Source organism: Chinchilla lanigera, unplaced genomic scaffold, assembly GCF_000276665.1.
Source record: "Chinchilla lanigera isolate Chin_1 unplaced genomic scaffold, ChiLan1.0 scaffold00052, whole genome shotgun sequence".
Lineage (NCBI taxonomy): Eukaryota > Metazoa > Chordata > Mammalia > Rodentia > Chinchillidae > Chinchilla > Chinchilla lanigera.
The window spans coordinates 10,049,571-10,076,963 of record NW_004955453.1 but is presented as its reverse complement, the minus strand read 5'-3'; the positions used below and the strand labels follow the sequence as shown (position 1 = coordinate 10,076,963).

Below are 27,393 nucleotides of genomic sequence, written 5' to 3'. Positions count from 1 at the left end.
CTGTAAACAGCAACATTCAGCCTATTTTACAAATAAGAAGTACAAGGGGCAAAGCGCCTGCCTGGCAAGCGCAAGGTCGTGAGTTCGGTTCCCGGTACCGGAGAAAAACCAAAAAAAAAAAACCAAAAAAAAAAAAACAAAACAAAACAAAAAAGAATTACAAGGGGCAAATAAATGCAGGGTTGATTGTGATGTTTTCATGTATACATGAAGAGCGACAAGAAGACATTACGGGCTTAAAAAAAGAAAATATATTTTAACTTTACACAAGAAAGCTTTTAAACCACTCTCATTTAGACAAAAATCTTTAGGAAGTTACTGGGGAAAAAAACAAAACCAAATCCAGGCAAATGGTGACATAATGGTGATGTTTGAGTTCAACTTGGAAAAATATCCCAAGGAACAATGCAAAACAAAAATTGTTTCAAAAATCAAACACACCAGCCTATCATAAAAACATGAAACTGTCAGTCTTGCCTCAGATTGCCAGTATATCAGTCTCTGGCAGCTTTTTTTTCTGGATTGTACAAAATCCCTATCTTTGCTGAAAATACTCAGCTCTCGCTTACGTGAACGGCAGTTGAGAGACCCAGGATTACTATAACAGTTACTCCTTTGAAGAGATCTGTAAGCTGAGACATGGGGAGGAATAGTGTCTTCTTCTCAGGTTTAGAGGAAAGGATAGAAAAAAGTCCAGTGGCTTTGAATGTGCTGCTGTTTGCCTATGTGCAAGGGCTTCTCAGATGAGGCTGAAGTATTTGTAGAAGGCTGTTTTCTTTGTTGTATTTTCAAACAACAGAGAAATGGCTTTTTTCTTAACTACTCATAACACTTTATTTTTACTTTGTACAAAATACAAAAATGCAAATCCAAAGAGTACAGACCGGTAGTGACAGGCACACTGCACAACAGCAAACCTTGCCTAGCAAGACATTAGTTTTTAAAACTTTATTTTAGTGAGTACATGCATTATATAAAACAACAACGGCAACAACAAAATCACACAAAGAGGCTAGACGTTTTTTGCTATTTTCACCCCCAAAGTAATGCTTGCTGTCAAGACTTTGGATGAAGATGGGGGAAAGGAATTAAAAAGACAAATCATTTTTTTTTTTTCCCCATAAAAGAGTAAAAGCTAAAATGTCCTTATTTATTGTCACACTGATTAAATTTCTTCCAAAAAGCCACAAATATAAACAAAACAAAACAAAAATCCTGAACTGGACAGACAGCAAATATTCAAGAGGGTTGTTAACCTATGTAACCGTTCAGTAGTTTAAAGAATCTTCTAGACATTTTGAAGTCTTTCTAGTCGTTTCTCAGTACAGTGTCCACCCATCTTGCCTTTCTCTCCCAGAACAGAAAGCTTGCATCACTGAGTCTGTTGCTAAGAACTAAGTTTTGAAAATGAAAGCAACATACAAAAATATTTAACAGAACTATGAAAGATGTAAGAAAAGTCTTTTCTTCGTAGCAAGAAGTCTTTGCTTTTTTTTGTCTACTCTTCAGGGTTTGTTTATCTGCCCCATGAATAAGACAGCACCTAGAGAATTAAAAAGAAATAATGAATAATACTTCAAAATAAGATGAAAAATATTACATTTAAGGGGAGGGCAAGGAGCCATATTTAACTGATTTCTCAGTTGTGCTGTTTGATAGGCCACTTCTCTCCTTGTAGAAAGTTCTATCTTTCCTGTCTAACGTGGGGGCCAGTGGTCATACATGATGACTGAGAGCTTGAAATGTGACTATTTTATTTGAATTAATTTAAAGGTAAGCATTAAAGCATACTGATTAGGACATTAAAGATGCAGTGGGATAAAAGGATGAAGAACTACCTCCTAGTGTTGATTATAATAACAGTAAAAGCTAAAACTATTAGTGCCTACCCTGTATCACTATGAAGCTTACCTTTCCACAAAGATAATCTCCTATTTTATCACTGGACATTATTATCTTTAGTTTACAGATGATGACACAGGCCAGAGTCAGCCAAATTGTGTTGCATTAACAGTTCTCAGGTCATATTGACAGAGTGAGCAAATGAAAGTTGAAGACATGCAGCTTCTTGGAAAAATCTTAACTCACATATTTATAAAAATACAGGACAACTGACAGATGTCGAAAGTATTCCAAAGGGATGTTGGGTCTCTCTGTATGTTAAAAGCAACCACCACCACCTCCACACCTAAAACCTGTCCATACTTAAAGGATCAAGCCACACTCTATAAACCCAGCTTTGATCTTCCTATCTCTTTGCTGAGGGTGGTTATAGGTGATTGACAGATGGGAAAGAGATTAAAAGCAACACTATTGCATACAACTATGGCCATGTACATACACCCATGTGAATTCTAACATGCAGCGAACAACTGAAGAGAGAATCACTTACCCGTAGGATTATGTCGGATAAAAAATAGAAAAGGTCTGTCCACTATAAACCACGGAGGCGATGACCTTGCAATTAGAATCGCAGCTAGAAGAACACAGGGAAAACGTGTTACATGCCCAGCATGAGACCAGCAAGGTGGCCAGCTGCTAGCGTCTGAGGACACCCGTCATTTCTGTGCCACGTAACAGTCTCAATGGCCAATATTTACCGAATGCCTACCATGGGTCAGGTCCTTTACACTGACTGCTTCATTTATTCAATAAAGGCACCATCTTCTCTAATTAACATACTTCCTACTTGTAGAGTTTTTATGAGGATTAAATGACATAACATTTAAAATAGTGACTGCCACTAAGTGAACACTGAATGCATATTCACTGCTACTATTAGCTGTTTTTTATGCGTACCATCTGCTGTGCTGATGAAGCCCTGGTAACCTTTTTTGTTGTTGTTGTTTGTTTGTTTTAAGATAGGGACTTGCTGTGTAGTCCAAGTTGGCCTTGAACTTGTGATCTTCCTTCCTCAGCCTATAAGTGTTGGGATTCCAGGCATACACCACCATGTCTGGTTTCCCTGGGTTCTTTTATTTTTTATTTATTGGTACATACTTATAGTATCTAATGATTGCAGTCATTGTGGGGAGGTGGTACATGTGCATGACACATCGTAATTAGTTTTTTTGCCACTACCTTCCCCTTTCTCCCCGTCCCTCCATCTCTTGGACTCTTCCTTCTATAGCCCTGGTCCTTTTTAATCTTTCCAAATCTTTTCTGTAGACCAAGGCCCAGCTCAGTTCTCAGTTGTTTTGTCTCTGCCTTTTCCTTTGGCACCTCGTATAGGTTTCCTCGGCACCAGAACGTAGACCATTCATCTGGGCCTACTCCATTATGTTGCTGCTCAGTAGCCCAGCTATAGATATCTGACTCAGGAAGCAAATTCCTTTAGGCTCATGGGTCGTTGACCTTACTTTGCCATGCTAACCAATGGTGGCTCCCATTTAATAAGCCTATGACAAGGCCCTAAGGGAGAGCAAGTATACAACTGTCACACGCCTGCGGAAATTGCTCCGTCCTTTTCTTCAAACCTAGTGACTTTGGCTTGATGTTAAATGGGGAACACCACCTGTATTTACTCTGGCACAAACCACCCAGGGTTATTAAAAATCCACAAATAGTGAATAGTTAGCAGGTGATATGAACTGTGTGATATGAACTCCTCACCAAACTCATATGTTTAACTCCCAGTTCTCTAATATGAGTATACTTGAAGGTTATTAAGGACAAATGAAGTTGTAAGAACAAGAGCCTAATCCAGCAAGTGTAATGTCCCTTCTAGAAGGGGTAGAGACCCAGAGAGAGACTATGTGAACACACAGTGAGGAGGCGCCATCTGCAGGACAAGAGAAAGACCATGGGAGAAGCCTAACCTGCCAAGCACACCTTGAGCTTGGAGTTCTAGCCTCCAGGGCTTGAAAACATAAATTTCTATTTTTTAGTCCCTGATCTATATAGCATCTGCTATGGTAGCTTGTCCCCATGAATACAGCAGGACCCAGGTGACGACACTGGGCTCCATACATCATTTACTGCTCTGCTGTTGCAGGCTTGAAATTCTTAGTACATTTTATTTATTTATTTATTTAAGAGCAGAACATATTTATTGAGGGAAAGAAAACTTCTGTACGAGAGAGGGACAGAAGGGGACCCGTGTGGACTGCCCCTCTTAGTGTATTTTAAACAAGGGGATCTATGTGTTCATTTTGCGCAGGGACCCCCAAATTGTACAGCAGGTCCTCATGATTATTATAGTTGGCAAAACTGGTCAATAACTTTGGCAAAGTTTAGATGTCACTTGCAATCACCTAGAAAGGACAAAGGTCACCTTAAAAATTCTAAGTCTCTTATTCTAGGTCTTCATTTAATGCTATATATAGATAGATAGATAGATAGATGTTATTTATTTATTTATTTATTTTTGGTCTTTTTGAGACAGAGTCTCACTATGCAGTTCAGGCTGGCCTTGAGCTCACTTCATAGCCCAGGCTGGTCTCAAACTTGCAATGATCCTCCTGCCTCAGCCTCCTGAGTCTTTAATGCTATTTTAAATGAATAAAGAATTTTTTTAATTTGAGAAAGGAAATAAAGTGTCTATGGAGACTTTAAATGGTATTTTTTAATGACCAGAAGTATTTGACCCAGCTGAAAGTAAAGCTATGTTCTTTACTTTATGAGCTTATGGATTTTGGCCAGATCTTTTCATCCAGTCTCATATGGATAATTAGGGGGAAACTTAAGATTATTCTATTTTCTCTTGCACTATCTAAGTCACTGAGGAGAAAGCAGATGTAGCTGTTCTAATTATCACAGAAGTAGCAAAGCAATCCCGCCGCAGAGCGACAGATGCTCACTACTTTTTCCCTTTGTCCCAAAGACATCTTATTGGCTATTTTCCTATAAGTACTTGGTTATTTTATGTTTCAATTTGAACATGGGTCTTTTTTGCCAATAAGAAGCCCAAATGTGCCTCATCCTTCTGAGAGGAGGGGCCAGCAAGTTACCATCCTTAGGCTGAGTCCACAGGACTCAGTGCTGTTTGTGTGAATGAAATTCTTTGAAACACAGCCACACCCATTCACTTGAATTATCTATGGCTGCTTGCACGCTGTAAGCGTGCAAGAGAGACTTGAGAAGTTGTAACGGCAACAGTATGGACTGCAAAGCTGAAATGCAGGCTGTGTGGGTCGTTTTGGAAGTTGGCTGATTGCCATCCTGCAGGAATTTCTTTTGCTTACAAAGAGAGAATGGAAGACGCAGTCAACCCATAGCCTCTATCATTTCCTAAGGGACAGCTCACGGAGCCTGTTTGGACACAGGGCCTTGCGGCTGTTCGCTAAACTGCCAAATGAACCACAGTGAGTCTGCTTCCCTGCAAGAATCAACCAGCCCTGCCCTGCGACCCCCACCACATACTTGTCGCTGCAGAAGCTTTGGTTCCATCTTCACTGACTTCGATTTTTGCTTTTTGCAAGATTTGAGAAACATGAAGGTTCTCTGATCCTGTTTGCAGAAAAAAAAAAATAAAATGAGTCTTCTACTTGACCTATAGACCCTCCATTTGTCTGGGGGAGTAACCGCAAAGCCATGGAAAATTCTAGTTCTTAAAAAATGTCAGGAGGAGGGACCTCTGACAGTCCTGGAGACGAGGCTGCAGGCAGCTGTCACTTATGGGGAATTTGATCTCTGATCTCTGCTAAGTAAACTGCCATACTCTCTTCTAGGAGGGAGACCCAGACCCTAAATGTTTTAGTGCCTATAGTTCAACTCTGATCACTCAGAGTTTTATTACAAAAATAAGAGTATAGAGGTTTTTTTGGTGTTTTTGAGGTAGGATCTCACTGTGTAGTTTGGCCTGGCCTTGAGCTCACTATATAGCCCAAGTTAGACTTGAACTCATGGTGATCCTCCTGCCTCAGCCTCCCCAGTCAGTGTTGGGATTGGAGGTGTGCACCACCATGCCTTGCAAAGAGTATAGAGTTTTAAAAAAGGATTTCGAGCTTTGAAAGAAGCCAGGTTTTCCAGAAGAAGCAAGACAACGAATATTAGTCTTCAATTACAAAATATCAGGCCCAGAAAGGATTTCAAACAGCATTTACAGATGGGAAAACTGAGGCTCGGACTTAGGAAATCTTCCCCTGAGTCCCAGGGCTAGTCAGTGGCAGAGTACGTGCTGGCTTTTCACAACTGCAGCCTCACACATCACAGGACAGCAGTGGGGGAAGGTGATGAGTGTGAGAAGAGTTTCACACAACCAGCTGTGACTGAGATACACAGAGGGCCCAGGCCATTGGTAAGGTGAACAAGAAACTGTGGGAGAATCTGGTCCTCCCTATCTGCAATTCCCAGTTACTGGCATTTAGGCTACTGTGGGAGGTAATCTGAGGAGGAGGGTCCGACAGTGCTTCCCAAGCTTCGCTGGGCCAAAGGATCGTTTTGAAATGAAGACCTGAGTCAGTCTGGATCATGTTCAAGATGGTGCCACTTGTTGGGGAAGGTAACTGTTACAGTTTGAGTCTAGATGTCCCCTCAAAGCCTCATAAGGTCATAGGGTTTTCTCACAGGTGGCCAAATCTAGAGTGTGTGATGAATTTATAGTGCAATGCTGGGATGAAGGACGCTGAGGTTAAGGGTGGGTGATCGCTGGATCTGTCCACTGACTGGATTGGCATCGCCCTAATTTCTCTTGCTTTTGCCAGCACAAACTGTTCCCCCTCTCATGTGCACCCTGCCTCAGAGCCAGCCGCTTATGGACCGAAACCTCTAAAAACTCTGAGTTAAATAGAGCTTTCCTCTTTTAACTTTGGGTGTCAGGTATTTTGTCTCAGCAACGAGAGAAGTAACTAAGATAGTAACAAACTGGTTTCTTACCAGGAAAGGGGAAAAACACAAGCTGGTATACACTTCACACTCAAACCATGGCTTTTCTTTGAAAAGAGGACACTGTGTTCTGAATTCAAATGCCAAAGAACTGGCCATTCAAATATAAACTCTAGAAAAGGTGACACAGACTGGCAAATGAAGGCCACATGATGCCAGGGATGTCACTGTTGCTTTGGCAAAGGGGAATTCTAATCAGACTTGTTTGAATTTGTGTTATTCCTGATTAACGGGTATCAACTGCAAAATGCATATCTGCACTGCATCCCTATAATGTTGTTTGGTGGAAGTACTGGAGAGCTCAAAAATCTTGGTTTCTTTCAAACTTAAGGAAAAGGTTTGCATTTGAAAAGCAAAGAGTGGCTAATATGTAATCAACAGCAAAACTTCTAGTTAAAGAAGTGGTATACGAAATATTTCTTTAACTGAGCAGTCTCTGAGACTTTGCCTGAAACCAACACAGGAAATGTAGGCATGAGTGACACATGCTGATGTAAGTGGTAAAGGTCGGTAGCACGATTTGGTGATACATCAAATTCAAACTTGGACAGTTTTAGGGTAACACATTTCTAATTCTGTTTCTTTTTTTCTGGTACTAGGGATTGAACTGAAGGCCTTGCACATGTGAGGCAAGTATGCTAACACTGGACTACATCTCCACCCTCTTTTTTACTTTATTTTCAGACAGGATCTTGGTCAGTTGCCCACGCTGGCTTCGAAGTTGCAATTCTCCTGACTCAGCCTCCTGAATGGCTAGGAGTAGAGGCATACAGCACCACCATGTCTGGCTTAATTCTCATCTTTTCTCTATGAACAAATCAGACTCAGTTTGAAACATTTTCTTTAAGTATAAGTTGCACATTGGACATACTTGTTATTTTTGCAAAATTGGCCTTTGATGGATCAAACATCTCCGTAATGCCAAGAACTTTCAGCGGCTCCTTCAGATCTGTTTGTGCCACAGCTGTGAACCTGCACAAAAGTAGAAAAATGGGAGGGAAGTGATCACAAGGCTTTAAATGATACAAAATGATCTAATCAGTACCTGTTTACACATGGAATCTTCTAACGTACGATTTGAACAGTCAGAACTACACCTTGACTTTTAATCCTAAATTTAAATACCAGGTAAGCAGAGAACACCTCCTCTCTCATTAGGCTGGCAAAGGAGCAGAACAGTACACAGCGACAAATATGGGTATTCCCATCCACATGCATGCAGCAGGCCGCCCTTTTCAATACTCAGAAGATCTAGAGCCCTTCCTGTTATATTGATGTAAAGGTTCAGGGGGAAACAGTTCCTGGAATATCTACAGATCCCCCATATTCAACTGAAAAGTCCCCTTCGTGGCTGCTGTAGGAACCACCATCCTTACTATCCTTACTGGAACTGCAGATGGCACAAAGAGAGGAGCTATATTCTCGACAGCATAAGCTGGGATTCTGAAAACATTTTTACTGTTAAAACAAGAACAAGCATTAGGAATGGGTGACCTGCTATTACATTTGGGTATAAAATTAGTTTCTTGCATGTGTGGCCAAACTGGCTTGGGGGTATATATATATCAGTTATTAAGCTTGTCGTTATATTTGATCTCACCCTGTGGCAGAGCAGCAGGAGAAAGTGAGAAGATTCTCATCCCAGGCAACCTGTCACAGCAATTTACCTGTTCTTCACTGAGGCCTACACGACCACCATCACGTTCAGTTATAATCAAGCACTGCTCACTTGAAGGCTTGTTTTGTTTCACAAAAACAACAAAAAAATCTTGGGAGTTCTGATATGTATTATAAATGTATTACTGTGATACTTAACCGAGTAACCAGAGCACCAAAAGAACTTTCCAGCTAGAACTTTCCATCTCCATTACTGCTAAGGCCTGGGTAATTTAATGCTCTGGGTAGTGTAGAACGGTAATGTCAGAAAGTTCACAGAAAGGGGAAAATATCCATTGCCTCTTCAAGAAGTCTGGGCAAAACATTCTCTGACCTATTAGAAATTAGGATTCACACAGACACTGGGATTGCTTTTTCTTTGGCTTCAGTCCTAACAGCTCAAATTCCATCTATATTTTACTTTTGGGGCATAACAGAAAAACTGCTTAAACACAAGTAGAAGACCTCCGCCTGGGTGGTTCCCAAATAGTTACTTACTACCTAGTTTGGTCTCTGAAAACTTAAATAACTAAAACACCTGGAGCTCCCTGATACAGTATGATGACATACATGTGCTTTTCAGTTTTTTGAGCAGAGTGAGACATGTTAAAAGCCATCATGGGGGCTGGGGATTTAGCTCAGCGGCAAAAAGCGCCTGCCTGGCAAGCGCAAGGTCGTGAGTTCGGTTCCCAGTATCGGAGAAAAACCAAGAAAAATAAAATAAAAGCAAATCATTATTAAAAGCCATCATGGGATCATGACGAGCTTGTGCTCATGGAGAGGCCTGGAGACCAGAACTGCCTTCTTTCCTTTCTTATTATTATTATCCTACTGCACAAGAAGCAGAGGGGATACACAAAAACATTCAGAAAGGATCAGCCTTGTATTCCCACCATGTGATTTCTGCAAAATAAAAGCTTCACCAGGTGCCATATTGTGGTCTCATGTAGTTAGGCATCCTGCATACCAACTACTAAACAAACAACCCTTTGTTCTCCTTCAGGGAAGGGGCCACTTACTTGGGCAGGACCACCTGCACCCTCTTGGGCACCATGGTGCTCATCCAGCTGTCGATGGTCTTGGTGCTGATGTGGGGGATGAGCGCTGACAGTGGGGTGGAGCTCTCAGTCGGCAGGGCAATCAGCATGCTGATGCTTTCCCCATGGTAGGGCAGCTCGATGAAGTTGTACCACAGGTCGTTGGGCGTGCTTGTAGACCCTGGAGAAAGCACAGGCAGGTTCAGTCTTTTGGAGGACCACCTGGGAGACTCTCCTTGAAAGAAGAGCAATTATCTCCATTTTAACTAAACCTGGCCCTATTTCATGTATTAATATGTACAGAACTGGGTAGAACTTTTCCTTATCCTCTCAATTGGCTTTAAGCAATGCAGATCAGTCCAGCCAAGATGCTCATGCATATTCTTTGAAGTAAAGACACAGAGCAGTGCTTCCCCACCTCCCTAGCTCCCGAATAAACATGTGTGAGCCGGAGTGCAATGCAGGGAGGCACTCCAGACTATTGGCCAGGATTGAGCCTTGAAATAAGAGGCTATGACTTCCCAGGGCATAAAAGATTACACATCAGAGCTGAAGTACCGACCCCAAAACATCACATACTACCGCAGCTGTGTTATGCAGCTTACTCTTCCTGCATATCCTTTTCTCTGCATACTGCAAGGGGATTTCAGGCCTCCTACTGAGCCCAGCTCACAGCACTCACATACTTCCCGCCACTCTCACAATCACTCATCCTCAAGCCACTCCCTTCTTCACAAATTAATAAAACCCAGGCTCAGCCCCGGGTAAGGGCCTTTATTCTAGATAGCCGTTATCATAGTTGAACTTAGGATCCGTTGACTCCCCACAACTACAAATATGCCTTAGTGTCTTTATTCTCACCATGGGTTGCACTGGGAGTAGTAGATTGGAATTAACTCACTAAAATTCCAATAACTTTTCCATGGGATCACAAATATAAACTTCCTGGGCCACGACAAGGACTGGGAAGGGCTCTCTATGCAGTGTATCCTTGGTGACTCCACATGGAGCATGTGCCCTGGCTTCTCACTGGGGAGCTTCGGAGGGAAGTCAGCAATTCAGTTGGAGGACCTTTCTATTCCCCAGACAGCTTCCTCACAAGGACAAAGATAAGGACAATGATTTCTTCCTTCCACGGTACAGAATCCTTTTCCTCCAGTCCAGACAGAATGCCTTTGGGCATCACTAACTTCATTTTAATTTAGTGGAATAGAATGTAACTAGATCATTAGACACAATACAATGCTTAGCAAGAAGTTGACCTTTACATAAATAAAAGAATGAATTCGAGCTGCCTTGCAATCATTTTTTTCTTTTAGCTTTTTAAAACACAAATTGCATTGTGCATTTTAAGGTATACAACATGGGGCTACCAGATACACATATATAAATACTAAAATAATGACCATAGTGAAATAAATTAACATATCCATCATCTCACACAGTTACATTCTCTTTGGGTATTCTGTAACAAGAGCAGCGAAAATCTGTTCATAAACAGGAATCCTACATACAGTACAATTTTGTTGTGCTAATCCTTATTTTGGATAAGCCTCTGTGTGTTTTGGAAGAGAAGGAAGGAAACAAGTAGCTCCCATTTTTTTAGGCCTACTCCAGCCACTTAACCAGAATCACAAGCACCCATAAGGTAGGTGTGACAATAACTGTATTATAGGAGGAGGCTACGATGGAGAAATTTGGTAACCAGCTGAAGGACGCTTACGGGGCTACAAAGTGGAGAGCTAGGAGAGGCTTTCTCCTCCTCTGTTACTCTGACTCCTTATTTGCACACTCCACTGAGCTGCATTAGAAGTTTGAGGTATTTTACTATAATACTCATTTTGTTGACCATTGGAGGATGATCTAAGCCTGCCTTTCTCAAAACACCAGAGCACATGCTACCCACAAGATGCTCCACAGACAAAGCAGACGAAGCAGACACCATATCATAGGAGCCCCAGGGAGCATAGACACACGAGTCTTCCCGCAGATTCACAGTCTGCACCGGGACTGTAGAGGCTCGGATGCACTCCAAAGCCAAAGAAAGTGTTTAACTCTATTTATCTCCATGTTTCCCAAGCTAATTTGATCTTATTCTATTCAAAATACTTAGCAATGCTATGGTTTGAAAATACCCTCTGAAATTCCTGTGTTACAAATGTAATCCCTAAATTTATCTGTTGATGTGTGAGGGTGGGCCCCTCATGGCATTAGCGGCTTTACAAGAAGAGGAGCTTGCTTGCTCTGTCTCTCCATGTGATGCCCTCCACCACTTTTTTGTTTTGTTTTGTTTTTTGAGACAGAGTCTCACTATATAGTTTAGGCTGAACTCGAATTCACAATTCTGTAATCCTCCTGCCTCAGCCTCCTAAGTGTGGGGATTAGAGGTGTGCCACTGTGCCCAGCCTCCACCACATTTTGATACAGCAAGGAAGCCCTTCACCAGCTAGATGCAGAGCAGATGCAGCTTTCTCTCTCTCTCTCTCTCTCTCTCTTTCTTTCTTTTCTTTCTTTCGTAGCGGGAATTGAACTTAGGACCTTGTGCTTGCCAGGGAAGCACTTATGCTACTGCGCTACATCCCCAGCCCAAACTTCTATTCTTCATACATTACTTGGTCTTGGGGGCTTTGTTAGGGCAACAGAGAACAGAGGAAGAGAACACCTAAGCAGCACAACTGAGCATGGCTGGCTTAGGGTGAGTGAAAGCAGTCACGAAGGGTGCCAGCTATTGCCCAGCTCACACCAAGGGAGCTAGAAAAAGTAATACCCACACCGGCAACCTGGGGAGAGTTTTTCCCAAATCCTGCCTGGAGATAGTATGAAACCTTTCAATTAAGCTTGGAATAAAAAGAGCTACAAAAATCAACCAGATATATGGAAAACCAGCATGTCTAGAAGTGCAGTGCATTCTAACATGTCTTTAGATGAACTCTGTTGCCTATGTGAAGTTACTTAACCTCTGTCTCCTTGCCTGCAAAGGAGACGTCAGGATGTTAACAGTGTGGACCGCATAGCATTGTGTGATGACTCAGTGAGGGAAAACACAGAAGACCCTTCGCAGGGCCTGGCCCACGCTGGCGGCCAGTGAATGCCTGTCCCCTCCTCCTCTCTAACTGATCCAGAAGGACACCACACTTAAGAAAGAGAAAAGACAAAGCAAGTTTCTCTCCTGAATGTCTCTGGACTTTTCTTTTTGTTGACCATTGCATGTGTGGTGGGGAAATTCCACAGGCCAGTTCTCCATGGGAGGCGTTGGAGGGAGAGAGGAAGACAGAGAGAGAGAACTTCCTTTGTTACATAACAAACACTTTTAGCCATAAAGTACAAAACAGTGGAGCTATTAGTTTTCCGACACCCGCAAGATGACACTACAGTTTCTCCTGCAGAAAACGTCTGCAACTGATACAGCTGCTGGGTCCCTCCTGCTCCCACGTGCTGCTCTGGCCTGCAGGGCTGTTCAGGGACCCAGCATGTCCTGCCTTGGCTCTTGTCTTGGGGTTACCCAAGAACTGCAGTTAGGATCCTTCATCTTTACTTTTAGGCTGTGTAACAAAATGGTCTGTGTGGGAACTGAAAAATCAATGGGAAAGTGAGGGGAAAAAAATTACTTCCTAATGAACCTTTTAATCCTTGAAAAAAACATCAAGTCCCTATGCTGGCAGAATGAATTTTTAGAAACCGTAAAATGTGGGAAGCAGTTAATAAATTATTGCTCCAGGGCATAGAATAAGGACCTAGAGGCATTAATTAGTTCTAGAAATGTTTGCTGCTGTGTTAGGAAAGAAGGCCTGGAGGTTATGAATTATGAAAAAGTAGGAGATGGGGCACGTTGCAGGTGAGCGGTGCCACCATCACACACTAGTTAACCCATCCTTGACTGGGTATTAACACTATAACCATGAACCAGTCTGCACCTGTCACTCACATCTGCTTGTTGATTGAACTTCCCTGACTTTGTTTCTGCAAAGTAGCTGCTGACTACTGTCGCCAGGATGTACCTGTCCACACCCCAGGATGTACCTGTCCACACCCATGCTTAGCTTTATTTGGTAACCTGAGGAGCGAGGAGATACATTAACACTCTCCTTTTCTCCCTGGTCATTACCATAGTGCATTCACAGCATCTCATTACAGAGGAGAAATGCTGATGTTAAGAACATAAGATCTAGGGCTGGGGATAAAGCTCAGCAGCACAAGTTTGATTCCTGGTACCATAACAAAACAAAAAAAAAAACCCCACAAAAAAACAAAACAAAAAAAAACAAAAAAACCCCAAAAGAACACAAGATGTAGAGTTGTAAGACCTGGATTCAAAGTCAAATCTGCCTAGCTCTGTTACTCTGGTGAGCAGAATTAGCTCCAGGTCCTAGTTTATTCATCTGTAAAATGCTATGATAATACCTAATTACCCAAAAACCAGTGAGATAACACACATGGAGTGCTCAGGGCAGCCTGGCACATGACAAAAGCTTTGCCTACTGAAGGATTCTACTGCTTTGTAGAATCCCTCACTTCTGGGATGCGAGGTCACTGCTTATGGGCTCAAGCCATCCTGGGAAACCACACTTGTTGCTCTGGAGCAGTAGAGGGTACTTGGGAGGCTGGGTCAGGGCATGGAGCCTCTCCTGGGGCCAGAGCCCTTTCCTTGAAGGGGCCTTCAGTCCCCGGCATGGGGAAAGTGGACTGTGTGCTCTTTCATGAGGGCAATTTCTGCAGTGTATAACATGTGAATCAGGTTCATTCACTCTGAGCAGGAACTGAGAAGTCTTTCCTCTTACCTGGTGATCTACCAAACTATTTCAATGAATAGTAATTGGCCAAGTGTTCAAACTGTGGAGAAGAGTCAAGAATTTTCAGGAAGGGGAACTTTTGAGGTAATCTGGTTTTCCTGGAAAGCCCTCTGCAAAACTGATTCCCAAAGTCCTACCAGTGAGGATGTAACTAAACTCACTAAAATGTTAAGGACTCTTCTGAGACTGTAAAATCAAAGAGAATATTTTTAATATTTAGGATTATGAAAGTTTTACAGATAACATACTCTTTAATTACCTTCTACTACAAAATAAATTTAAGTGCCTCCTGAGCTCTTAAGAAATTGGTCAAACTACACTTTAGTGGAAACTGAAATATATGTTTTGAAAAAAAAGAAAACCAAATAGGTCTGCAATAGGTAGTTTTCTACAGAGTCCAAGACAGCCTGGCAGAGATGGCCAATGGGGGCACTACTGAGACAGACAAGGTCAAGAATACCTTCAGTCCAGGCAACTAGAACTTAATGGACATCTAAGTAGAGAAGTAATACAAGTAGACAGACAGCTATGAGCTGGAAACTTACAGGAGAAAAAAAAGCTGGAAGTAGAAGTCTGGTTATTCTTTGTGGTCTTTTTCAGACGAGATCAGGCGCATTCAGGGTGGTATGGTATAGACTGTGGTCTTTTTCAAAATAAAGTCTCTACTGTCTAAGTTTGTAACTATAGAAACAAATATGCAACAACTTTGACTCAGCGGTTCCTATTCCAGCAAATTATCTTTAGAAGCCTGACATGATTATCTAGCAATTTTTTATGCAAGAATACTCATCACAGTGTTATTATAGGAAAAAAGTAAAGGGGCATCCATAGGATATTAAGGTAAGTTTATACCATGGAATACTATGGAATTCTGGATAGTATGCAGCTGATAAAATGATCTAGTATATCCTCATGAATGGACAAAGTTTTTCATGGCATACTAGGTAAAGAATAAAATGGATTATGGGACAGAAATTCCATGTAATCTTAAGCAGAAAAGCTTCATAGACATATTTTACATATTCATAGAAATGTTGCATATGACATATTTAGCATTTCACAGAAGTTTTTGTTCAGGGATATGGGATTATAAGATAATTTTTACTTTCTGCTTTATACACTGTAGTGTTTGATTTGATTTTTTTTTTTTTTTCTTTTTGGTGGTACTGGGGATTGAACTTAGGGCCTTGTGCATGCTAGGCAAGCACTGAGCTACATCCCCAGCCTGGTAGTGTTGATTTTCCACTGAGCATGAAACAAACACCTACTAAAAAAATTTTAAAGCCTTTATTTTTTTTAATAGAAAAGTTTCTATCCTTGAACGGCTTATATTTTATGAGGCATAATTCAGAAGGGTTTTCTTCTCTATTTCCCATCCTCTCTACCTAATATTACCCAGTGATCTTCATGCAGATCTCGATGGGACCCCGGGGGAAAGTCACAGAGGCAGATACATCGAATGGCACTGTTTCAACAAAATGGCCAAGAACAGCGAGGCTTGGCGGAGGCCCAGGAAGTGTCCGGCAGGTGGCACTGCAGCCCTGGTCATGCTGGGCAGCGGGCGGGCAGACAGGGCAACTGGTGGAGTGGGGCTGTGCCTGCCTCCCTGCCCCAGCAAGCCAGGCCTGCCCTGTGGGGCCGACAAGCTGCTCTGGGAGCCAAGTACCTCGTACCCTGCCAACCCTGGAACAGAAGCTGGGTTCCGATCCGGCCACTCAGTACAAACCCAAGGGCAAGCACAGGGAGAGGGGCAAGGAGGATGAAGCCAACCTGCTCTCCGTCCGCCCTCGACGGAACGGGCCACAGCTGGGAGCCGTTCTCACTGCACCCCGAATTCCTAACAGACCAGTCGGGGTGGGCAGGGGAAGCAGAGCCAGCAAGCTGGGTCACTGAAGCAGAGCGTGGGGGAAGCAAGAGGATATGCAGAGAGGGTCACAGTCGCTGCCCCGGGCTACAAACAGTGGGCACCTTACTGGCCTCAGCAGGGGCACAGGGCAGAAGCTGAGATCCCGGAGGAGGGAGGTGTTGGGAAGTGAACTCCTCCACCCTTACCGGGGCAGCCTTGTGGGAGCTCAGACAGGGTAAGAGGAGGCACAGAAGAGAGGGCAAGAACCAGGAAGGCAAGGGGAAGACACCTGGCACGTGCTCCCTGCTTCTGTCCAGTTTGTGCTCTGATGAATCAGAATACTTTTTTTGTGTGTCTGTCTCTGTCTGTCTCCCTCTCTTTCAGACAGGTCAGCTCTGAATTGAACAGCTACCTGGACATGTACTTCTCTGGGAAAGGAAATGATATAGTCCTATGAAAAAAGTTTTAATCTTTCATCAGAATGTCTAGGGAACCTTTGTATTTTAATCTTGAAAATTTTTTCAGCAATAGAAACAAACATATAGTAAGGGAGAACTTTTTATTTTTGTATAGATGCAGGGTGTGTACAAAACACGGAGCTAAAATAAAACAGCACTGCGAGGATACGTGCTGGTGGTGGTGCCAGGCCTACAGTGACGCGCTCATGGGCAGCGTGCTCAGAACGGGGAGGTCTGGTGTGAGTGGAAATAGGAAAAGACTCTCAGGCAAAAGGAGCTAGTTATTGCGCTCAGTTAGTTTGGGACAATACCCTCCCCTGGGGCTTTTAAATTATTATTTGTGGTACTGGAGACTGAACCTGGGACCTTTACACTAAGGGCCAACCTTTTTTTAAAAATTAAAAAAAAAATTTTTTTTATTTTAAAGACTAAAAAAATAAAAAATAAAACTATACAAAATTTCAAAACAAATAAGAAATTAACAATGGTTGTTATATTGCTATATACTGTTATCTTCAAAGTAGTTACTTTGAAGTAGATTACCAGATATAGGCATGCAAAATTGTTCAAACAATTAAACATCAACTGTTCCTTTCAATAAACCAACAGAAATCAGTCGTACAACTATCTTAGCTATCTTGCATATATATATTTTTCTCTTCCTTCTTTTTTTCTTTTCTCCTTTCCCCCATCCCAGTTGTTCTTTTCTTTTGGGCAATTTCTTTCATTCTCACAATATCTATTGTACCTTTTGGATTTTATTTACTGTTTCAGCTTCTTACACTAGGGAGACAATACAATGTTTACACACGCAAGTCTAATTTATTTTGAGACAGGGTCTTGCTATGTTGCCCAGGCTGGGCTCGAACTTGGGATCCTGCCATCTCAGCCTCCCAGAGTGCTGGTACTAGACATGCACCAACATCCCCAGGTAAGTACATACTATATTTTAAAGAACATCAATCAACTGAAAGGTTTAGCACATTTTTTCCCAGAAACTTGGCTGACAGTGCATAAGGAAGAAGGAAACAGATCACTGACTATGCCCTGTGTGAGCCATTCCTGAATTTCAGCTGCTGGCATCTGGCCACATGTTCACCTGTTTGGAGGCCACGTGTACTGAATACACAAAGGGAATATTTGGGACCCACCCATCGGGGTGTAGCATAGACACAAAAATCCTAACTTACAGAGGGGGAAAAAAGAGTGAATTGGATCAAGAATGCTTTAATGAAGCGAGATTCAGGCCACATAGGATATAGTCACCTATGCCATGGAGGGATGCTGGTGTTGGTGATTTTCTTTTTTTCTGACTGTAAAAGTGATACAATTTCAAAGATTCTTTCTTTTTGGTACCCAGAATTGAACTCAGGACCTTGCGCTTGCCAGACAGGTGCTGTCACTGAGCTATATCCCTGGCTCACAATTTCAAATAGTGCAAAATTTATCTGAGATAAAAAAAAAATTATCTGAAATCATACCATTGTGAACCTCCTCCAAGACATCTTTCTATGCAGAAACTATCTGGCGTAAGATTACTCAGCGTCTGCTGTTTTATAACTTGTTCTCTGAAACCAACCATATATTGTATAATCTTTCTATTTATGTAAATATACATCTAATTATCACTTATGTTCCATTATGCAGTCATCTATCAGTTTCTATGGGGGATTGCTTCCACAATCCCCAAGGATACCAAAACCCACACACGCTCAAGTCCCTTACATAAAATGATGAAATAGTTGCATATAACCTACATATCTCCTCCCACGTACTGTACCTTAAATCCCTTCTAGATTACTAACAATATGATGAAATGTTGTAAATAGTGCTCATATTCTCATACTATCTTGTTTAGGGAATAATGACAAGAAAAAAGGTCTGTAAATGCAATTTAATAATATTTTCAAAAAAAATATTTTCAATCCAAGGTTGGTTGAATCAAAAAGATACAGAACCTGCAAATGCACAAGGTTGACCCTATTTTTGGACCTGGCTTCTATTTATTTGTTAGTGTGAGATTATAAATTCCCTGGAGTGAGATGCTGACACAAGCACTAAGGAAATCCTAGAGACCACAGGTACCTGCCACCAGCTGGGCTGCAGGGCACCTTCCACCTCTTCCAGAGCCACACTGGGCTCTAACAGTCTTCCTAATGTTTGCTAATCTAATAAGGGAGCAATAAATTTAATTTTTACTTTTATTTTTAATTCGGCAACGTAAGATTGTTAATGGTGTATGAATAATGCTTTCATATTTCATGGCCATTTATACTTATTTCATGAATTACCTTTTCATCTAAAAAGGCCTGCATACGTTGTGTTTTAACACATAACCTCTACATATAACATGAAGACTACTAAGTGCTTTTAAAAAGTCCCAACTCCTATTACCCCACCCTTCTCCCTATATTTTTAAAAGATAGGAAGATCTGCTTTTCAGTGAAGTCAAAGCACCCACGGACCTTTCGGCCCCCTGCACATTCTAGAAGAGGCACAGCCCGGCGGGAACTTACCACAACGGAACACAGACAGCTGGGCCAGCATGGGCACTTGGTAGGATTTCCCATCAGCTGCCACAAAAGTCCGCTTCTTGGTGTTCTCAGGTTGAAACCGCGATTTCCACAAGCCCTTAAAGTAAACTGCATTGACGAGAACCAGCCTGGTAAACCCGCTGTCGATGAGATCCGGGGACAGCAGATGGTCGATCATGCCTGCGAAGCCAAAGCACAAACAAGGAAAGACCTCAGGCCTGGGGGCCGAGTTGGGGACAGACAGCAGTGGTCAGGCAGGGGGAAAAACAATTATGGAGTTTTAAAAGAACTTGTTAAAATACCCTTTTATACTTCCTCATATTTTTCTTGCGTGAATTTAAAGTTTTCAAGGAAAAATGGAAACCAAGTTAAAAATCAGAGAAAGGAAAAGATAGTAGTGATCTCCTACTTAGGGTTTTCAAACTTAGAATCAAGCTGTTACAGCTGATTCCCTCTATGCTCCTTGTCTTAGGAAAGTTTACTCATCCGAATAAGCTGTGTCTAAATAATGATTATTGTCCCTATTTTTACCGATAACTACCGTGTTACCACTGCTGCTTCCACAAGATAAACAGCTTTTGTTTTGCTTTGTTTCTAACCATTGGGTTGATTTAACTACAATCAAAACTGAACACTTCAGCCTGTGCGATGTGATCAGGGTAAGTGGTTAATTTCAGGAACGCTGAGGATTAGCTTGGAATCTTGGGTTATCACAGACCTCACAACTATTCATAGAAGGACTGACACTGAACACTGGTGTCTCCATTTATGGGTTAGGCCTCAAGCTAGCTCCTAATAGTATGGAGATAAGAGGAAACGGAGTCAGCGTAAAGGAACTCCTAACTTGGAAGGAAAACGTTCTTCTTGAGGTGTCAGGGATGGTCTATCTTACTGGAGTCAGGAACGAAGAAGCAAACAAAACTCTTTTTATCTCAGGATGCTCACAAAGTCTTCCTGAAGGGCTGTAGGTGGTTGAGATTCTGGGTAATATTTGAGTTCCTTCTGCTTAATCTTTAGAGATTTGGCAGTGTGTGTGTGTGTGTGTGTGTGTGTGTGTGTGTGTTGACATACAAATCTATTAAAATTAGTTCATTGAACTTATATATCTCAATGCGTATACACGCATACATATAAATCTATGCATAACATAGATTACTATTTATAATACTTCAAATGTTGAGATTAAAATTAACAGCTGCTGCAGAAGCCAGAATGTCTAATTCAGCAGAGAGAGCATGAAGACCTCCTAAAGGGTGCTCGTGAGAGTCCTAGAGCATGCTGACAAGAGTCACGAAAAATAAACACAGGGAAGTTGTCCTGATCCACAGTGTGCTCAGACTGTATCATCCCAGCTTGTTACTTCCACAAGGGGGCACCAACGCCTCCCTAAATCAGGGCCTGGAGGGAAAGCGTCAATGGCATGTAAAGAGCCATCATTCACTGCAGTGCAAGGCTGACCTCTGCAGACCACATCCTCGGGACAGAAGTGGGACCTGAAGCTCCTCCAACAGTGAGCTCCCTAGTGTTGGTTCCCAGCAGAAAATGTCGCTCTTCCCTCTGTTGGGACCATTACCCAGTCCCGTTGCCACTTCCTTTAGGATAAGCCCCAGGGTCCTCTCTCTGTCCACCTGTTAGCCTCCTCTGACTTCCTCCTCCCTGCTCATAGGAGATGACTCTTCTTCTGCTTTCCCCAGAGCTCAAGGGTAAGCACCACCACAACACTGCGATATTTATCCCAGTCAACTTCAGCATCTCTCTCAGCCAGACCAAACGGCACTAGGGCAAGGGCTCTGCCAGTTGTTTTCTCTAGGCCTAAGTGAAGCAGACAGTTAGTGCTCAATAAATGTCAGAGGAGACGACCTCCGCCCTGTGTGCAGAGGTAAACAATGCCTCCAAGGCTGCTTTCAGGCCAGATGTGTAATAAAGGGGCATGATTAAACAGAGGAAAAGAAAAGCTAAGGAGGAAAAGGTAAGACATGCATAGTTTAGAGGCAAGAAGCCACACAGGCTGCCTGCCACGAGGCACTGCCGCAGTGTACCTCTGTCACCCTTCCGTCTGTCCATACTTGAATACCTGCATGGCTACCACATCTCAGGGACATCTGTAAATAAGAAAATAGGCTGTGCCCTGCCCTCAGTGAGACAGAGGTGGAGGCTGCCATAAAGGAAAGGTGCAGAGCTGCAATTTTAACCAGTAGCTCAGAGTTAGAATGCTCCAAGCTGTGAGGACAAATGCAAGTGGGATCTGGTTTAGCCAGTGAGGTCTGGGGTAGATGCAGTCCTTGAGGAAGCTTTACTTGAGCTATCAAAACAGCTTGCAGTATTTCTTTTCTTTTTGGTACTGGGGATTGAATTCAGGAGTGCTCCTCCATTGAGATACACCCCTAGCCCTTTTTATTTTGAGACAAAGTCTTGCTAAATTTCCCAGGTGGGCCTCCAACTCAAAACCCTCCTGCCTCAGCATCCCCAGTGGCTGGGATCACAGGAGTGCACCACTAAGCTAAACACTTCTTGAACATTTCCCAAGTGCTAGGCCCTCTGCTAAATGATTCACATGGACTGTTCATATCCTCATCACAGTTCTCACCTTGTTATGGTTAATCAAATAGGTACCATTATTAGTATATCTCCATTTTACAGATGACAACACTGAGACACAGGGAGGTTAAGTAACTTGCTCAATGTAAACAGCTGGTGAGTGGCAGAACTGGGCTTCCAAGTCAGGACCTACAATGCCACTGGTGATAGCATAGCAAGGAGCTGGCACTGCCACGAGAAAACATTCCAGGCTGCTGGATGCACATGTCAGGCCTGTGACAGGAGAAAGGGTAGCAAGCGAGGGGAGCAGGAGGAGCCCACGTGGCTGGCACACAGGGACCAGGAGAAGCGGGCAGGTCAGGCTCACCATTAGTGGGCTGCCAGGGCCTGCATGATTGGCTCCTTCTCTGCATGGATGGAAAGATCGTCTCCACAGGGCCAGCTTGGCAATCTTTTAGACGCAGATTGCTGGGGAAATTGTGGGTGGGTTTTTGGTTGAGTGGGCAGCAGCCAGAGATGCTACATGTCCAGCCACATTCAAAACGGTCCCACACAGTGAAGAACTATCCTGGTTCTTGCATAATTTTTGAATGTCCCACCAGATATTCATGTTTAGTGGGGAAACTTGCTTACAATTGTATCAGTCCAGAACTTCACTCCTTGTTTCAAGTTTAAACACAAACTATATGTGTATATATTTTTTTCAAACAGACTTTTCTCATATGCTAGATTTTCTAGGAATGTGACTAACCTGAAGATCGCTAAAGCCCATAATTTATTTTTTTTAGCAATTTATCAAGAGTTTTGCACTACCGTAGAAAAATTTGCATCAGCAATGGTAACACGGTTTATGCTTTTGATATCACCAGTGTAACATACATGCCTCAGCTGCTTTTGTAGCCATCCATTCAGTTACTTTAAGAATATTTTCTTTTGCATTCCTGTGTAGTTGTGTTTTCTTTTTTATTCTTGTGTCATTGTACCCAAAGGTTTAGCTATTGAACTACCTATATCAATTATTTCTCTGTTCCCTTGTATTACAGGTTGGTATTGGGCTAATTTTTTCAAAAATCTGTATCTGTGTACAGGGTATATGATCAGTGAATTTCATTTTAGGATAGCCCAGACTATTCTTTAAAAGATGGGGCTGAGTCTGATGGATGGAAAAGCGCCATCAGGTGGTACACTTACGTGGTCTACACATGGCCCTCTGCAGAATAGTGGGCAGCAGGTGCAATGCTATCGCACAGTCAGGAGCCAGAGGCAAAAGCATGAACTTAGTCCTGAATGCATTCACTGACAACCACTCTTCCCAGCCTACAGCCTGCAGCAAACTGCCCAGCAGACTCCACAGAACACTCACACCTCTGTCTTCAGCTCAGGGCATCGTTTCAGGAAGGGAACTGGATTGGACACCAATCGAGAAGGGAGGCTATGGATTTACCATAGCGCTGGACTCCCCTACCCTCCCTGCGCATTCTTCCTCCACCTGACCAGCAGTCCCCTGTGCTTCTCACTCCTTCGTGAGTGTTGTATGTCTGTAAGGGGTGGGTGGTGGAGACGGACTGCAGGCTACCAGCCCCTGCTCTGAGATTCTGACTCAGTAGGTTGGGGCCCAGGATCTGCATTTTCAACACACCCAGGTCTCTCTGATGCACGGGGACCAGGCGTGCTGCAAAGGCCGGCCTTGCCCAAGGTTTGCCTTTTGGCTTCTTCCTGTCCAATCTCGCTGCTCCCATTCTTGTGCCTCTATTTGTCCCTTCTATGGAAACAGCCTGCCAGTCTGTCCCGCCAGCCTTGGCTTTGGTCTGTTCTACACCTCAGCCCCTCCTGAGCTTTCCACCGATATGTCTGGTTTACAAATCAACAGGTTTAAACTGCCGACGTTAGACATCTCCGCCTTTTAATGAGAAGAGGCGCCTAAGCAAGCAGTCATTACGCAGTGTGGAAAGTGCTTTCATAGTGAGGCCTGCAGGAGGTAATCACAGGCCAAATATAATGAATGAGGGGGCACCCACAGCTCGGCAAAGGCAAAATCAAGAGGTTTAAAGGTGGAAAGATAAACCCTTTGGGAGGATGAGAAAGATGCTCCAGGCCACAGAAACAACAGGTACAGTAGCAGGAAGGGATGAGCAAGGAAACCTTCAAAGCAAAGGAGAGCCTGTGGGCCAGAACTCTGGAGATGTGACAAGGCAGGGGAAGAGTGAGCTACAGAGACTGTGTCTGCCTCTCTCCCTCGCTGCAGGGAGAAGACACCCCAAGGGCCAGCAAGAAGGAGAGGCAGCAGGCAGGGGTCTTTGGGCCGGCAGGGAAAGACGGGGAAGATGACAGCCCACCTCTGAGTCTCACTCACACCTTCATTCACCGAACCCGAATTCATACAAGATGCCGCAGCACTCACCCCTGGTTTCGTTTTTAACCCACGTATTGATGGAGTCGCAGGCAGAGACAGGGTCTCCGAAGTTCACGTTCCGCACCTCGCACTGGAACACGTCTTTGTTCCTCGTCATAAAGGGCACTTCCATCTTGAAGCCGTTCTTCACAAACACGGCGTTTGCCACTGTCACAATGTCCTTATTCTTCTTGGAGACGATGGCTTTGTTGATCTTCTTCAACACTTTCCCAACTCCTAAAGAGAAATTGGAAATCAGCAGTGTTTATATAAGGATTTAGAAGGGTTTTCTAAAAAAACCCTTCATAGTATAGCAAATAAGAACCATGTAAGCAAGAGAAGTTTGTGTAGCAAGAGACTCAGTCTTCTGCTTTCTCTGGAGAGAGGCCTCTTTCCTTAGGAAAGGCAGGTAGGGCTAAAATAAACTAGGAAAGCTCCTAAAATCAGCTGTGCTTCTGGATTGAAACAGGCATATCAGGATCACCCCAGCACCTTCCCAGTGTAGACCACATGCTCTTGGAAGCCATTCTCGGCATCAGGTTAGTAGGAATGCTGGGATGTGCCTTGACTCTGTAGCCATACGGAATAAATCAAAGGGAACTTCTAGTGCATTTTCTTTCTTGTCCAACAGTCTTAAGCACTATTTCCTTTCCTGCCAAGGATTTAACAATGTGATTAGCTTTTTTCTGTTTGAGGAAAAAAATGAACAAAAGGAGCATTAGAAAAACTAATAAAAATTGCCATGTGCCACCAACCAGAACAATGTGATTTTTACTTGATATTCAGCTCAAAAGAATAAAGAAATTAATTTTATGGCAACATAAGCTTTATTTTATACAAGCCATTCATACATGCTCCATTTAGTTTTGCAGTATGAAAAAGAGAAAAATAAGTCATAAGGATGAAATATGTTTCTACAGAGAGCTGAATTACAGATCCTTCCTAATCGCTGGGGTTTTTTCAAAATGACACTGTCCTTAAACATTCTGCTGGAGTCACCTTGGCGGTTGGCTGAAGAGCCTACTTGTCACTCTGGACATGTGTCTTCCTCAGACGTCTTCAATAAGGGCAGGCGAAGATCTTCCTGTGGCCCACAAAGCGGGGTTTAGATACAAAGGAGCCCTTGGGGAGAACTACACGGCCATCCTTCTCGCCATCCTCACCATCCTGTGGGGCAGCCCAGAGGCTGAAGGACACTCCAAGGTCAAGGGCTAGCGCCTTTTAGCAGGGCTTCCACCATAAGCCCCGGTGCTTCCCAAGGAGAAAAGGTCAGGGCAGATCTTCACCTTTCCAAACCGACTGGCCTCCTCCCGCAGCGGGAGCTGTGTGGGCTCAGAGGCCGAGCCCCTGTGGCAGCCTGTGAGATCAGTCTGTCACAGATCTGAATGTCAGTGATTCACACTCAAGTCACATTCTGCCTCTGACCACTAATGATTCTGGAGGAAGAAAAGGATTTGGTGGCCAACGGGCCACTCTCACAACATCTTCAGAAATAAGGACTTAAAATCAACGTAGCTCAGCATGCAAACAATAAACAAAAACCCAGTTGCTATTTCAGAGCTGCTCTGGCTAACAGAGCCTGGATTGTACTAGCAAAGCCTGCAGACTTCAGCAGTGATTCACTATGAAGTCACAAATCATCAGGAGCTTCTGAATTTCCAAGCAAGGGGCAGAACAGGGTGTTCCAAGAATTTAGCCCTTCCTCGCTTCCAACAGGTGAGCAAACTGCAAACTCACACAAAAGTTTCATGCTGTGTCAACAGCATGGTGCAGCTAGGGGTGCTGGCAGCCTGGTGCAGAGACTGTGCCAGGCACACAGTCAAAGCGGGCGAGAGCGGTGGGAGGCACTGCATGACACAGTCCCCGTCTCTGTCTCATCTCATTCTCCCAGCTAAAATACCTGCTCAAGGCGGATTCTTAGAACCAGCAGAGGCAGGAGAACAGGGCAGGAAAATGCTCTCCTTTTCCATGAAGTAACTGAGCTCTAGGTGTGACTTGTCTGAGGTCACCGTGCATGTTGCTGGCAGAGAAGAGTTTAGAAACCAGGGCTGCTGCATCGTGGCTACACCTGGCAGAGTGCAGGCAGCATACAACTCTGGGAAGAGCACCAAGGCTCAAGGGAAACAAGAGACACATATTTCTGTGGCTAAACTGGTGATTAAAGACAGGCTTGTAATTCAACGAAACTAAACCTTTCTCACTGGGCCTTAACTAAAAAAAAATGTTTTTAGCTGCTTATTTTAGATTGATAAGTTTCAAAACCACAGACAGGGACGTCTCATGCGTCCTTCGGCCAGTTTTCCCCACTGGTGCGGTTGCTGCATTGGGTCACAGGCACGGGCACAACTACATGGCTTGTTCTGATTTCTCTCATGTTTGCATATACGCCTGTGCGTGATGGCGTCACTCCTGCAGATTCATGTGACACCTTGCACTGCCCCTCCTCACATTTCACAAGACACTGGTGACACAAGGCGTTGTAGCTGCGTAGACCGCAGAGGTGGGTGAGATTGAGTGTTCTCCTTTTAGAGATGGGGACTGCAACACTGAGAGGTCCCATGGCTGACACAAAGCCCAAAGCTACAGAATAGAGTCAAGAGTCCACGTCCTCTAACTTCTGGCACCTTGGAATTTTCCCTTTAGAAGAGAGACTGACCCTAAGCCCTACTGCACCAGCACTGCTCCTCCTGGGCGCCCTGCTTCTTGGGCTATAATCGATCACCAAGCAGTGACCCTCCCAAGGCAGGGCTGTGGCAGGGGACTCAAGCGCAGGGAACACACGCACCATTCACGCCGTATCGCATCACCGTAGTGAGCTGCTTCTTCGTCCGGCCGTCAGCTCCCAGCTGCAGCATCCCCAGGACAGATGCAATCCCATGAGGGGACACAACGACATTGTCATGAGGCCGAGATTTGACGATCTGATTGAAAACCTGGATCCCGGTGTCGGAGCCTAATTCTTCGAGAGACAGTGGGTTGAACTGGGAGCACAGGGAGGGCAGAGTCACTGTGGTCAAGAGGAAAAAGGGAAAGTGCCAATTCATGGTTCCTTCCAGCAGGGATGGCCTGAAAGAGCACAGAAAACATATTTGCATTAAACTTCAATGAACACAGAGGGAGGACTACTCTGTCTTCAACTAGGTAGGGCGTACTGTACTCAGTGTAACGCCATTCTAAGGCATACAGGATGGCGCAGTGTAGATTAAATCAGTTTTCAGCACACAAGCATAGGCAAATGGGGAGAGGTAGGAAGCTCCCTTTCTTGAGTCTTCACTACATACCAGGAACTATATTAAAATCATGATTTAATTCTCATA

At 43.5% G+C, this 27,393-nt stretch overlaps 1 protein-coding gene across 1 annotated transcript; it reads right to left on the bottom strand.

Moving 5' to 3' along the window:
- Nucleotides 1-808: 808 nt before the first annotated feature.
- Nucleotides 809-27,142, bottom strand: Serpine2 (serpin peptidase inhibitor, clade E (nexin, plasminogen activator inhibitor type 1), member 2). Its single transcript, XM_005395484.2, has 8 exons — nt 26,862-27,142; nt 24,086-24,313; nt 19,129-19,326; nt 9,501-9,699; nt 7,697-7,797; nt 5,362-5,448; nt 2,393-2,476; nt 809-1,543 (listed from the first exon to the last, which is right to left on the bottom strand). The coding sequence occupies exons 1-8, from the start codon at nt 27,118-27,120 to the stop codon at nt 1,506-1,508; spliced, it is 1,194 nt and encodes a 397-aa protein (XP_005395541.1). The 5' UTR covers nt 27,121-27,142; the 3' UTR covers nt 809-1,505.
- Between the last annotated feature and the right edge of the window lie 251 nt (nt 27,143-27,393).

Coding starts and splice junctions, on each gene's coding strand:
- Serpine2 (XM_005395484.2), bottom strand. CDS start 27,120: ATGAATTGGCACTTTCCCTTTTTCCTCTTGACCACAGTGACTCTGCCC. Junction 19,327..24,085: donor GGTTAAAAACGAAACCAGGG/GTGAGTGCTGCG, acceptor TTGGCTTCGCAG/GCATGATCGACCATCTGCTG. Junction 2,477..5,361: donor CAAAGCTTCTGCAGCGACAA/GTATGTGGTGGG, acceptor GTGTTCTTCTAG/CTGCGATTCTAATTGCAAGG.